Source organism: Oryx dammah, unplaced genomic scaffold (assembly GCF_014754425.2).
Source record: "Oryx dammah isolate SB20612 unplaced genomic scaffold, SCBI_Odam_1.1 HiC_scaffold_7, whole genome shotgun sequence".
Classification (NCBI taxonomy): Eukaryota; Metazoa; Chordata; class Mammalia; order Artiodactyla; family Bovidae; genus Oryx; species Oryx dammah.
In genome coordinates, this window is record NW_024070191.1 from 1,193,835 (window position 1) to 1,207,480 (window position 13,646).

The 13,646-nt window shown below is 52.4% G+C and overlaps 1 protein-coding gene across 1 annotated transcript in view; it reads left to right on the forward strand.

Moving 5' to 3' along the window:
- Positions 1-13,646, forward strand: part of DLGAP2 (DLG associated protein 2) — a 459,183-nt gene that overhangs the window by 401,898 nt on the left and 43,639 nt on the right. The window contains exons 8-10 of the mRNA XM_040242864.1: positions 2,563-2,710; positions 6,944-7,160; positions 10,411-10,413. Of these exons, the coding sequence (XP_040098798.1) occupies positions 2,563-2,710; positions 6,944-7,160; positions 10,411-10,413 (368 nt within the window). The remainder of the gene's footprint in view (positions 1-2,562; positions 2,711-6,943; positions 7,161-10,410; positions 10,414-13,646) is intronic.

Here is a 13,646-nt window from a genome sequence, read left to right on the forward strand (position 1 = left end):
CTTGGTGCTCCTCTGAACTCCACGTGTAACTGGGTGCCCCGTGTTTCTGTCTGGCATCATCCCTCCATCGTTGCTGGCATCAGCGCCTGGCAGCATTCCGGGCACCTGCTGGAGAAAGTCTGCAGAATTTACCAGAAGGCACACCGGCCTTTCCCCGCAGCGCTGCTGGATAGAGGAGGAACGCCGTGAGGGGCAGACCGAGGGCAGCAGGTCCAGCAGTCTCGGACGCACGAGGGGGAAAGCAGGGTGGGCAGGCAGCTCGGCCCCGAAGCCCGTAACGCTGCCCCTCCACTCGGTCTCCAGCCCAGGGCCCTCCTGCCTTCCAGTCACGCGGGGAACCGATTCTGAGCCTGACGCCGGCTTTCTGTCGTCCCTGGGAGGCTCCTCAGGGCCGGGGGCGGCGGGGGGGGTTCAGCTGTCCCCAGAGAGAAGGTCCCCAGGGGCGGGCCCTCCGGTGTCACTTGTAGGGTCCGAGCGCCCAGCCCTGGATGGAGTGAACACAAGGAGCACACCTTCTCCTGTGACTGCAGTTAAAGCTTAGTCTGAATATTTCCATATTTACACACTCAGTCTAATTATGGAAATAATCTGGAAAAAGCACTTTCCCAACAGTTCCCAGGTCTGTGACCCGTGGGGCTCCCTGGCCTGCCGAGTGTGTTGGAGGATGCTAAGCCACCGTGATCAAGTGGGGCTGAAGTTGGGGACCAGATCTTTGCAACTTCTGCTCCTCTGACTCAGCTGCCCAGATCTTGAGGCAAAAAGCCTCAGTTTCGGAGCCAGGCTGCCTGGGCCCCCAATCTAGCTCTGCGTTCACTTTGGGGGAGCCTGGGCGAGGTGGCTTCCCATTTGCAGTGAGGCCCAAGCATGTGGGGTCCCTGTGAGGACTGATGGGCTGGTACAGGGTGCTTCCAGGGGCCAGCGTAACAGTACGTCATGGATGTTCTATGTCTAGAGTCTGTGTGTGAAAGAAAACCCGTAGTTAGCTTCCTGTAGTGGCAGCTCGTCTCTCAGTGGCTGCCCAGTGCTGGAATAAGGAGGTGGTCATGAGTTAGAAGACACATCTGAACGTAGAATCACAAATACAGACTCCTGTGTGGATGCCACTCAGTAGTTCTGAGTCACCCCGCTCACAGTGCCAGACTCTGGGCTAGAAATCTGGATACAGAGATGAAGAAGACACAGCCCCGCTTTTACAGATGCTGAGAACTTAAATGTGAGAATGTTGAATCAGCAGAGCAGTGTTAATCAGAGGGAAAGCTCTTCAATTGGAAGGAAGATAAAAGTGCTAACTGGTAGAAACTGGAGTGTGCAGAGCCCCGTCCAGACCCGGGCCCGAGCAGCGTGGGTGACGAGGAGTCCGGCAGAGACCCGGACTCTTTACGAGCCAAGGTCAGGGCGGTCCCAGGCTCATTTCTCTCCCATTTCCTTTTCTCTTCTCTTCTTTTTTAGTCTTTTTTTAGTGGAAAAGGGGGATATAAGAGCTGGAATATGTTATAAACCTAGTTTTAAAACAAAGTTATCATTATAATAATTTATAAATTGTATTCTATTAGTATCTAAAAATACATACTATTAACTTTACCTGAAATAATGACCTTAAAATAAACGAGCTTCCTTAATCTGAACTTAACATCAAGCCAGTTTTCCCTCTGCTGCCCTATTTCCAAAGAAGTAAATCACCGAGAAATCAATTTACATCAAGGGCTTACTTTAAAAAGCAGGGAACATACTGTGGTCAAGACATGGAGTCAGAATTAGCAACCTAATTTTTATACACAGGCCTGTGCAATTATCCTAGTTAACTGTCTCATTGTGATCCACAGTAGGAAAGAAGAATAAATCCATTATTGTTGTCCACATTTTTCCAGCTTGGGGGTCAAATAAAATGCAGTCTGTCTTGATTGTGGAAAGACTGTCACCAAACCTGAAAGGAGCTCGATTTAGCCAGAAACGTCAACCCAGCTGAACCCTCTCTCTGCCAGACATCCTCAGGGTTTCCCCTATGCTTTCAAGATTTTGCAAAAAACAAGGAGGGAGACTAAAGGAAACTGATTGTTAAGGCTGTTTGGAAGGAAATGACCATTATGATGATAATATGGATTTGAGTTTTCAGTCTGCTCTCTGCTTCTATTGCATAATCTGGACAACTTCACATAAGTTAAAATGGCTGGTAAACCTTTTATTTTTTTTCTTCTATTTTTCTGAGCGTGTAAAGTTGCCAAAAGCTACCTTGACCTTTATGAGACTCTCGTGGACTTCTGAGTCCAGTTTGCTCTTAGGCTGTGTGAGTTATCCATCATTTCAGGGTTAGGTTTCCCTCTACGTGGAATGATCCAGATTTCACTCCCTGGTCATAAAAAGTCAGGTTTCGCAGCGAGTTTGTAAGTAGTCTGCCCCACTGGTGCTGATGAACCCACATCCGTGAGTGCGTCTGTCAGGAACGTCACCACAAGCCCAAGACGCCCACCGCGGGATGGGGTTTGGTAGCGGCCCCAGGCGCTGGCACACGTGGTCCCTGCAGCAATGCTCACGAGGCCTCTGTCTTCTCTTTCTATCCTATAGCCAGAGCTACCTGCAAGCTGCCAGTGACGGGCCTGCCAGCCACAGCCTGGACCCCTCTGCCAACTACAACTCCCCGAAGTTCCGCTCCCGGAACCAGAGCTACATGCGCGCCGTCAGCACCCTCAGCCAGGCCAGCTGCGTGAGCCAGGTGGGGCCCCTCTCCTCCTGGTCAGCCCCCTGCTGTAGACTCAGGCCTGAGCCAGGAGGGGCCCGTCTCCTCCTGGTCAGCCCCCTGCTGTAGACTCAGGCCTGAGCCAGGAGGGGCCCCTCTCCTCCTGGTCAGCCCCCTGCTGAGAGAACCAGCTGGGAGTGCTCCTGTGCCGTCACACTAGGGAGCTCCGTGGGCGTGATGGGGCCTTTGTGACCAGTCGCTCTCACTCCCAGCCCCTCTGAGCAGGGACACGGGAGCGTCCACCGTGTTCCCCTGCCGCCCCCCGACACGGAGCAGCCTCCTTCCCTGGGCCAGGCCTCCCACTCGGAGGGTCTGAGCCCCACCCTACGGGACACACAGGGCCCCACACCACCAGCTCCCCGAGGTCGCTGGTGTTTCCGTGGACAGACTGTCCCCGCAGCTGCAGGCAAGCCGGCAGGTCATGCCCTGCCTTGTTCTCTGAGGACACAGGTGTTCCAGACCACCCCCGGCTCTGCCGCCTGGGGGAGGGGGCCCCGTGGGAAGGGACCCTCAGAGGGGCGCTCAGGGACCTCTGGCTGCCGATGTTTCTGGACCCGGCGCCGCTGGGTGTGAGGGAGCAGTGGGACGGCTGTCTGGACAGGCGGGCTCTGGGTGCAGTGGCTCAGCTGCTCCCTGGGCGGGAAGGTGAGCCGGCCCGGAGGCTGAGGGCAGGAGGGGCTCCCCCCGGTCTCTGCTCGCCTTCCTGCGGTGGCTGCCTTGCTGAGGCCCCCGTGGCCACATCCTGGTTCCCGGGAGTCTCTCTGTGCTTCACCCATGCACCGTCCAGAGCGCTCTGACGGCTGCTCAGTTTACCCAGGAACCCAGGCGCTTTGCTGGGGGTGCAGGGGTGGGGGTGGGTTGTCAGGAGACCACAGGGCAGGGGGCACCCCACCGCCCCCGCAGGAGCAGCGTCCGCCTTCCCCCACGGCCGAGCCTGCCACCACTCCTCCTGCCTTCTCGTTGTCTTCACAAAGCTGTGTTGGTGTGAGTGCAGCTTCTTTCTGTCACGCATCCTTTCTCTTTTCACTGTGGTAAAATATATCTAAAATCCACAGCATGTACCATCTTAACCGTCTTGCGGTGTACATCCCATGGCATTTGGCACGGCGCTTTGTTGGGCAGCCACCCCCACCGTCATCTCCAGAACGCTCTCGTCTTCCCAAACTGAAGCTGCGCCCACGAAATGCTGGCCCTCCGCCCCCCGTCCCCTCTCTGTCTCCTCCCCGGGACCTCACAGGAGTGACTCTCACAGCGCTTGCCCTCCGCGTCTGCCCTGCTTCGCTTTCCTCCGTTGGGTGCCTGTGTGAGAACGTGCTTCTCCTCTTGAAGGCTGAGCAGCAGCCCGTGTGGATGGCCCGCACGGTGCCCGCCGTCTGTCAGCAGACACTGTGTTGCTTCCCCCTTGGCTGCCGTGAGCGACACTGTGTGGACACGGGTGTGCGAGCGTCTGTCCGTGTCTCCGCTTCCGGTTCTCATGCTGCACACCCCATTCCTGTGGGTGCAGCTGTGATCTCCCGAGGAACCTCCGTGCCAGTTCCCACAGCAGCTGCCCCGTTTTCCAGCGCCGGCAGCTGCGTCCAGGGCCCCCCCACCCCAAAGCCACTGCCTCGCTCTGCAAGCGCCACCATCCTGACCCTGGGAAACCTGCCCTCAGTGGGTATCAGGCTCTCTGCCACCAGGAGCCACGTTCCTCACCATCTTCTGATCTTCTCTTCTCTGGTATCTCGAAGCCCACGTTCTCCAGAAGCAGTTTAAGTGCTTTCCTGCTCTTGCAGTTCCCTAGAGAAGCCAGCACTTCCACCCACACTGATTATGTACCCCACTGACTTTGCATCCTCCCGGGACACCCCGTGTCGGGCTGAGCTGTGGTTTGAGTTGCAGAGCAAAATGCCCACTTTTCCAAATCTCCCTCGAGCTAGTCAGAGAAAAGGCCATTTCAGTTCCAGTCTAGAACAGCTGAGGTCCTTCTCAACTGCTTATTTGTTTCGCAGGAAAAGTCCCCCTCGTTTGAAGGCCTCACTGGTCAGCTTTGTGGCTGGAAGTGCTAGCCGAGCGGTTCTCACTGAACACCCATCCCTGAGTGTCAGAATGTACCCGCGAGGGTGATGGCACCTCTTCCAGAGGGAGAAAGGCCCTGGGCTTTGCAGAGGGGGGACCCACCGCGACCCCGTGTCGGGACTGACAGGCGCGGGCGACCCCACATGGTTTCTGGCCTCTTTAGGTTGTCTGACGTGGGTTTGTGACGTAAATGACGTGAAGCAGTCTGAGACTTTCTGATATAGTTCCACATAAGGGAAAGCCTGGGTTGGAAGGAGTCTATACTCCGGGAAATGGCATACTTCAAGCCAGAGTGACAGTGTTTGGGATGCATTTCCCTCGATGGGCACCGAGGCGACCATGCGGGGGTGTCGGCATCTGTCTTTGCCCGAACTCTTCTGCCACTTTCCGGCATCAGAGATCCTGAAACCACTCGTGTGGTGCAGTCGTCCGGGAGTGTTTCTCTGGCTGTTTCTGCCTGAACAACCTCAGTGTCCCCTCACCCTGGGCCCCGGGTCAGCAGTCCTACCTTTAAGGCCCCCTCAGCACCTTCCTCCCGGGCCGTGCTCACTGGGATCTGTCCAGTGAGTGGAGCGCTCCTGAATAATCTCAGGTGTTAATAGAAGCAGGGAGCCGGGGAAGCATCTCAGGTAAGTGCAGGGACCCAGGCCCAGGTCTGTGATTAGAGGTGGGCAGAAGCTGTCTTCTCTGATGAAGGGCAAATCCAGTTCTTTACCTGCTTTTACTCTGTGAACAGTTAGAGGAAAAGGATTGATCTGGTATTTAAAACAATACTTTAAAAAATTTACCTGTCGACATAGGGGGAGTGTTCAGGAAGTTGTGGGTCACGTTCCAGGGGTGGAGTGAGTGACTCAGCTGGGCGCTAGGCTGAGACTGTACCTGGCTGCGGCTGCTGTGAGGATGCTGCCCGCTGGCGTGGCTGGGGCAGCGGGGGCAGGAGGGGTTCCAAGGGCAGAGGCCCCCTGCATGGGGGTGGAGGGGAGGCCAGCCCAGGTTTCCGGGCCGCTCCGTGAGCCCCAAGCAGGGACCCACCAGGTCACCCAGGAGAACCGTCTTGGTCTCTGCCTGACCCCCAATTCCACGCAGAACTCTGGCCCTCCATGTCAGCATCCCCACGGGCATCTCCTGACCTGCTTCCGTGTTAGCACGAGGTGCCCTGGGGTTGGGGAGGAGCCACCTGTCCAGGTCCCCACGAACTGGGCCTGGGAGCGGCTGCAGCTCACGGGCCCAGCCAGGAATCCTCGATCCTACAATCCCCGCTCCCCTCAGCCCCGCACCAGGCTCTTCAGCCTGCTCTGTGTCCCACTGCTGAGTTTCTGTTTAAACTCCTAGATGTGGCTCCCGGGAGGCCCCAGAAACCTCAGGAAACCACATTCGGCGAGGACAGCACACAGAGGCCCTCCGCTCACCCGCAGTCAGGGCCCTGGAGCACGGCCCTCAGGACCCGCGCTCTCCAAGGCCCAGTCATTCATTTCATAACACAGGGTCCCAGGGCGACTCTACCCAGAAATGAAATGTCAGGCTTGAGAATAACGACTTTACCTGCTGAACCACCAAATTCAAGGCGGGCACTGCCGGCCCACGCTGAAGGAGGGGAGGGACACAGCGGAGAGTGGATGGCGCACCTGTAGCGTGAGAGACTGAGGCGCCTCCAGGACACGGGCTGGGGCCACCTCCGGGGACGCAGGGGCGAGCTCTTGGCCGAGCAGAGGTCCGTCTCCTCAGCCCGGGGCGCTGGGCTGAGCGGAAGCGGAGAGAGCCGCGCCCACGGGTCTTTGTGAGCACAGCATCCATACCTGGCTTGTCTGAGCTGGAAACAGCCAGGGCCATGAAAACGGAAAAAGAAGGATGACGAATAGTTTGCATGGTGTGCTAACCTTTAACCTCGCTGTCCCTCTTAACAGTGCTAACTGCCAGTCACACGCTAAAGCTCTGCCTCGGGGTCTGTAGGCTTTCCAGGGCACAGTGGGGACTGGCGGGTTTCTCAGCGCTCCCCATGCTTGATGGCTCCCAGTGTGCCGGCTGCAAGTTGATTAAGCTGTGCCTGGCAGGCGGTGAGTGCCGACGGGTGAGCCCTGCGCGCTTCTCCGTGGGCGCATGGCTGTGGCGCCGGGCCGGCCCGAGCCGTCAGCCGTGCTGTCCCTCTTCCAGATGAGCGAGGCCGAGGTCAACGGGCAGTTCGAGTCGGTGTGCGAGTCAGTCTTCAGCGAAGTGGAGTCTCAGGCCATGGACGCGCTGGACCTCCCAGGATGCTTCCGGACGCGCAGCCACAGCTACCTGCGTGCCATTCAAGCAGGCTACTCCCAGGACGACGAGTGCGTGCCCCTGACCATCCCCACTGACGCCGCCTCCACCATCCGGCCCACAGGTAAGGGACGCCCTCTGACCCACCTCCCGGACCGACAGGTGTGGGGCACCTCCGTCCTCACGGACCGGGGTGAGTTCTCTCCAAACACCTGGAAATTTTCCAGCTTACGTTGGTGACACCATGCTGTTTGCAGTGGTGTTTTGAAATGTTTCTTTCTTTGATAGCTTTTGTTTTTCTTAGGATGAAATCTATCGATTGTCAAGGTTCCTTGTAACAGTCAAGTAGAGTTTTCGTAGAGTTTTGTATATGAAAAACATTGATGTTTGGGAGGTGATTGTTTTAGATACCGAAGTTGAATAGACAGCAGTAAAAGCTCAGCTGACGTGCAGTGACCTGGGGTCCTCACCGCGGGCCCAGCCTGAGTCTGCACGGGCAGATTCGTCAACACGATGCCTGCCGCAGAGCAGACCATTCATGGAACTGAAGGTCACAGTCTCCTTCAGTTCTTGGGGAAAGCCGAGATGAATGTGATGATTCGTCAGCTAAGCTAAGCATCACTGTCTAGCATCCTGTGCACTGTGCTGGTTCACGCAGCACCGTGAGTAACACGGCCCAGAGAAGCCCACGGAGCAGCCGGGGCTCAGAGTCGCCGAGCTCCGTGATGGGAAGAGCGTGGGATCTGGGCCCGTCGGGGCTGGGACGGCGGTGGTCCTCAGGAGGACTGGAGAGAGGTGTCCCCAGTTATTGACGGCTCCTGGGAGCCAGGGCGGGGCGGGCCGTGTCACCCGCCACCCGCCCACGACAGAGCTGCGCGTGTTTGAAGCCAGGACAGTTGGTAGGACGTGGGGCGATGACGTGGGGCGATGACCGGGAGCTAGGTGTCTCGGGGATCCTGCGGCTGCCCGGAACCTTCGCTGTCCCTCAGGGAGCCTGCAGGCGGGAGAGGGCTCACCAGAGTCAGCCCTGCGCTGCCGCCTCTGAGATCACAGGCGGGTCAGCCGCGCAGTCTCCTGCTCCTTGGTGGCCAAGCCAGGCAGAAGCTCTGAGCACATGACCAGGTCTGCCAGGGTGTTAGGGAGCTGGGAGTGCTGTGGGGCCTCGGAGGTCTTTTCCTGTTGCCTGTGACCCTGAGCAGAGGCCGTGATACCCCCATGCTCCGAGCCCAGGGGTCAGGACGCCGTTCTGGGAGCCGTGCCCTGCGGGAACCAGGGCTCACTCCACGCGGGGCTGCAGATGACGAGGACATTGGGGGCCGGTGGGGCCCAGCCCCAGCTTCCCCCCTGAGGCACTCTGTGTCTGTGACATCAGGGACCACCCCTCACGCTCTGCCCTTGTGGGGAAAAGTGTGGAAAGTGAACTAATTAGAAACTTAAGGAAGTTTCTATCTTACTTACTTACCTTACTATCGTTGCAAATTTTAAAAATACGCTGTAAGAGGTAATTACAGATAGGTTCACCAATATTCGTTGAGTGTCTCCTACGAGCAAACAATTAAGCACGCTCTTGGTCTTCAGAAATGCTCTGAAACGCTAGTCACCTGGTGGAAAATGACTTTCTTGTTTATAGAGCTATCACTCCAGAGGAATAAATATAAAACAGATTTCACAGACATAATACAAGAACCAGGGCAGAACTCAAACTAAAATTCTAATTTATGTACATATCATTTTACCAAGTGTTACCAATACATCTTTGTATTCCCAGCATGTATGCACCAAATGTATTAACAAAAGAAAAAAATGCTTCTCTTCAGTGTTTCTCCTGAATGTTGGCCTAGTTATGGAGTCAGAATTCTTCCAGACAACAGTGGGGAAGCAGAGGCAGGCATGCCTTCCAAAGTTAAGGAGTGGTCTGGGGAATAAGAGATGAGATGGATAACATCAGGAAAAATACCATATTGCCTTGAAATAATTGATTTATAGAATTATAAGCTACCTTTTTTAAAGGTACAGATGAATCCTTAATTCCTCTCTTCCCCTCTTTTACTCTAAGCATTAGAAATCGAATATTTGTAAATTTTTCTCTCCTAAATAGAATAGTGATGGCCTGCAGCAACAGTCTACTTAGTAGGATTGTGAAACATACCAAAGAAATGAGAAGCCCCTGTCTGGAGGTGAGGCAAAAACAGGGTTTCCATGATTTTATGTTGAAATACTATTTGGAAGATCATACATTTAATAACTATCCTTTGTTGATATGTGTGTGTGTGTGTAGAGAGAGAGAGATTATTTTGACAAGTGCATTTTCTTTTATACTTCTAAAATTAGCTTTTGAAAATAATTCCCAAAAAGTTATTCAAAAACATTCCCAGTGATTATTTTGAACAATAAGATGTACTTAAATTTCTTTTTAAGCCTGAAACATAAAAGTTGGTGTCCTTTGGTTGCATCACCTGTATAAACGCAAATGTGTAATGTTGATGTTCATCTAACAGTAATCAAACACCAAGAGTGTGCGTGAAAGGGCCATTAGCAGTTTTGGAACGTGTATCAGGCACTCTGTCCTCGGTGCTCACAGGCTGATGCTGCCACTGAGCGTTTCTCTCGCCTGGGGCTTGAGTTCACCTGTGATTTCCCTCCGCCCTTCAAGATGGGTAACGATGCCTCTGAAACAGAGCCTTGTCCTCTGATCTCCAGGGACCTGGAACAGGACCAGACTCCACCACAGGGCACTGGGGCCCATGGTCGGCGCGACTCCAACCCACTGCTTCCCTCATCACCAAACACCTCATGTATTGATTAGGGTCCTCTCACTAAATGAAGTGGTTTTGAAAACATCTACTTTCATTTCACACATGGCTTCTTTCTCATCTGTGAAGTGATTTATCAGATAGATTTACTTGTCTAAATATGCATTTCACCCGATTCTTCTAGGGAGGGAAGGTTATTGATATCGTGGAGGAAAACAGTGTAAAATTAGATGATAATGATTTTTCTCTGGGTCAGAAGTTTTCTCAGCGTACGTCAGCACTGATTCCAGGAGGCATTACCATGGAGGGAAAATCCATACCAGGCATGACGGAGGAAACAGCCGTAAACCTTTTTCTATCTGGTGGCTTGTATTTCTGCAGTAACTTGCCTCTCAAGCATTCCCGTGATCTCCCGTTTCCAGGATGCCTCCTGCGTGTGAAGTCTTGGCATCTTCCTGGGCTCTGGCCGCGTGACCTCGGCCCGCTCCCCATAGCACCTCCCCTGACTCCCGCCCTCTGGCTTGTCGCCAACCAGGACCCTGGTAATCCCATTAGGCCATCATGACGGTGGGCATGGTCAGCCACTGCAGGAAAGAGCTGTTTAACTTGTGGATACGTGAGCCAGTCAGACTTGGCACCTAACATTGTAAACCCTAAATAATCAATGATTAAATAAATGAATTCGTGCATGCATAAATAGGTGAACGAATGAGTCACTGGTCTAGATCCCAGGGTGCAAGTGCTGTGGGGCTGACCGCTCGGGCCCCCCGGCAGCCCGCCCCGACCCGTGTCACCTCGTGGCTGTGCCCCTGGCCTGCTCACCTGCTGAGCACACTGACGGCCCCTCGTGCCCTTCTCGCTGCCCCCCGCCGCAGGCTGCCCTGAGGCACCGCTGCATCCCCCCTCCTCGCAGTCTCTCACTTCATGTGCTGTTTGCTAACCGCAGAACTTGCTTTTCAGATATTTTTTTGCCTAATTCTGAGCTATGCTTTTGTTGTCAACTCAGGGATCATTTTTTTCCAGGAAGCCTTCACTGATTTGCTCTTCATCTAATTAGTGTAGGAGCCAACACAAACGCCTTCCCTCCCCACCCCTGATCAGATGAGTTCCAGCTAAAGTACACACTTATTAAAACAGAGAAATCCTAATTTTCATCTATTTCTAAGATGTAGTTCCCTTTTAAATATATAGATATGTTAGAAGCCACAACGTGTAGCCTATTGTGCGTGTGTACGAGGCAAGTTGCTTCAGTCATGTCTAATGGACTCTTTGAGACCCCATCTACTGTATAGCTGCCAGGCTTCTCTGTCCATGGAATTCGCCAGGCGTGAGTACTAGAGTGAGTTTCCATGCCCTCCTCCAGGGGATCTTTCTGACCCAGGGACTGAACCCGCATCTCTTCAGTCTCCTGCATTGGCAGGCTGGCTCTTTATTTACCACTAGTGCCACCTGCAAAGCCCGGTAGCCTATGATAGTGAATTATATTTCCTCTCAGTATATACCTCCATCATCTCATAATTATGTTTAGGAAGCATTGATACTATGGCCTTTGTTTCTTATAATGTGTCAGGTAAACAACATTAAATTAAAACCAGTTATTTAAGTTTACAAAATTTTAAAATATTCTGAGAACTTTTAAAAGAAAATCAGTTTGCTCTCGGAAAGAAAGAGGTACTGTGCTGTGCTCTTTGGTCAGATCCCTGGCTGTCAGGAGTCCTCTTTCCTTGCAATGAAGTAGAGGATGAGCTAACAGTGGAAGTCAGAGGAACATGGCCACACAGTTCAGTTCACTTCAGTTCAGTCCCTCAGTCGTGTCCGACTCTTTGCGACCCCATGAACCGCAGCCCGCCAGGCCTCCCTGTCCGTCACCAACTACCGGAGTTCACTCAGACTCACGTCCATCGAGTCCGTGATGCCATCCAGCCATCTCATCCTCTGTCGTCCCCTTCTCCTCCTGCCCCCAATCCCTCCCAGCATCAGAGTCTTTTCCAATGAGTCAGCTTTTCTCATGAGGTGGCCAAAGTACTGGAGTTTCAGCTTTAGCATCATTCCTTCCAAAGAAATCCCAGGGCTGATCTCCTTCAGAATGGACTGGTTGGATCTCCTTGCAGTCCAAGGGACTCTCAAGAGTCTTCTCCAACACCACAGTTCAAAAGCATCAATTCTTCGGCGCTCAGCCTTCTTCACAATCCAACTCTCACATCCATACATGACCACAGGAAAAACCATAGCCTTGACTAGACGGACCTTAGTCAGCAAAGTAATGTCTCTGCTTTTGAATATACTATCTAGGTTGGTCATAACTTTTCTTCCAAGGAGTAAGCGTCTTTTAATTTCATGGCTGCAGTCACCATCTGCAGTGACTTTGGAGCCCAAAAATATAAAGCCTGACACTGCTTCTGCTGTTTCCCCATCTATTTCCCATGAAGTGATGGGACCGGATGCCATGATCTTTGTTTTCTGAATGTTGAGCTTTAAGCCAACTTTTTCACTCTCCTCTTTCACTTTCATCAAGAGGCTTTTTAGTTCCTCTTCACTTTCTGCCATAAGGGTGGTGTCATCTGCATATCTGAGGTTATTGATATTTCTCCCGGCAACCTTGATTCCAGCTTGTGTTTCTTCCAGTCCAGTGTTTCTCATGATGTACTCTGCATATAAGTTAAATAAGCAGGGTGACAATATACAGCCTTGACGTACTCCTTTTCCTATTTGGAACCAGTCTGTTGTTCCATGTCCAGTTCTAACTGTTGCTTCCTGACCTGCATACAGATTTCTCAAGAGGCAGGTCAGGTGGTCTGGTATTCCCATCTCTCTCAGAATTTTCCACAGTTGATTGTGATCCACACAGTCAAAGGCTTTGGCATAGTCAATAAAGCAGAAATAGATGTTTTTCTGGAACTCTCTTGCTTTTTCCATGATCCAGCAGATGTTGGCAATTTGATCTTTGGTTCCTCTGCCTTTTCTAAAACCAGCTTGAACATCAGGGAGTTCACGGTTCACGTATTGCTGAAGCCTGGCTTGGAGAATTTTGAGCATTACTTTACTAGCATGTGAGATGAGTGCAATTGTGCAGTAGTTTGAGCATTCTTTGGCATTGCCTTTCTTTGGAATTGGAATGAAAACTGACTTTTTCCAGTCCTGTGGCCACTGCTGAGTTTTCCAAATTTGCTGGCATATTGAGTGCAGAACTTTCACAGCATCATCTTTCAGGGTTTGAAATAGCTCCACTGGAATTCCATCACCTCCAGTAGCTTTGTTCATAGTGATGCTTTCTAAGGCCCACTTGACTTCACTTTCCAAGATGTCTGGCTCTAAGTTAGTGGTCACATCATCATGATTATCTGGGTCGTGAAGATCTTTTTTGTACAGTTCTTCCGTGTATTCTTGCCATCTCTTCTTAATATGTTCTGCTTCTGTTAGGTCCATACCATTTCTGTCCTTTATTGAGCCCATCTTTGCATGAAATGTTCCCTTGGTATCTCTAATTTTCTTGAAGAGATCTCTAGTCTTTTCCATTCTGTTCTTTTCCTCTATTTCTTTGCATTGATTGCTGAAGAACGCTTTCTTATCTCTTCTTGCTATTCTTTTGAACTCTGCATTCAGATGCTTATATCTTTCACTTTCTCCTTTGCTTTTCACCTCTCTTCTTTTCACAGCTATTTGTAAGCCCTCCCCAGACAGCCATTTTGCTTTTTTGCATCTCTTTTCCATGGGGATGGTCTTGATCCCTGTCTCCTGTACAATGTCATGAACCTCATTCCATAGTTCATCAGGCACTTTATCTATCAGATCTAGGCCCTTAAATCTATTTCTCACTTCCACTGTATAATCATAAGGGATTTGGTTTAAGTCATACC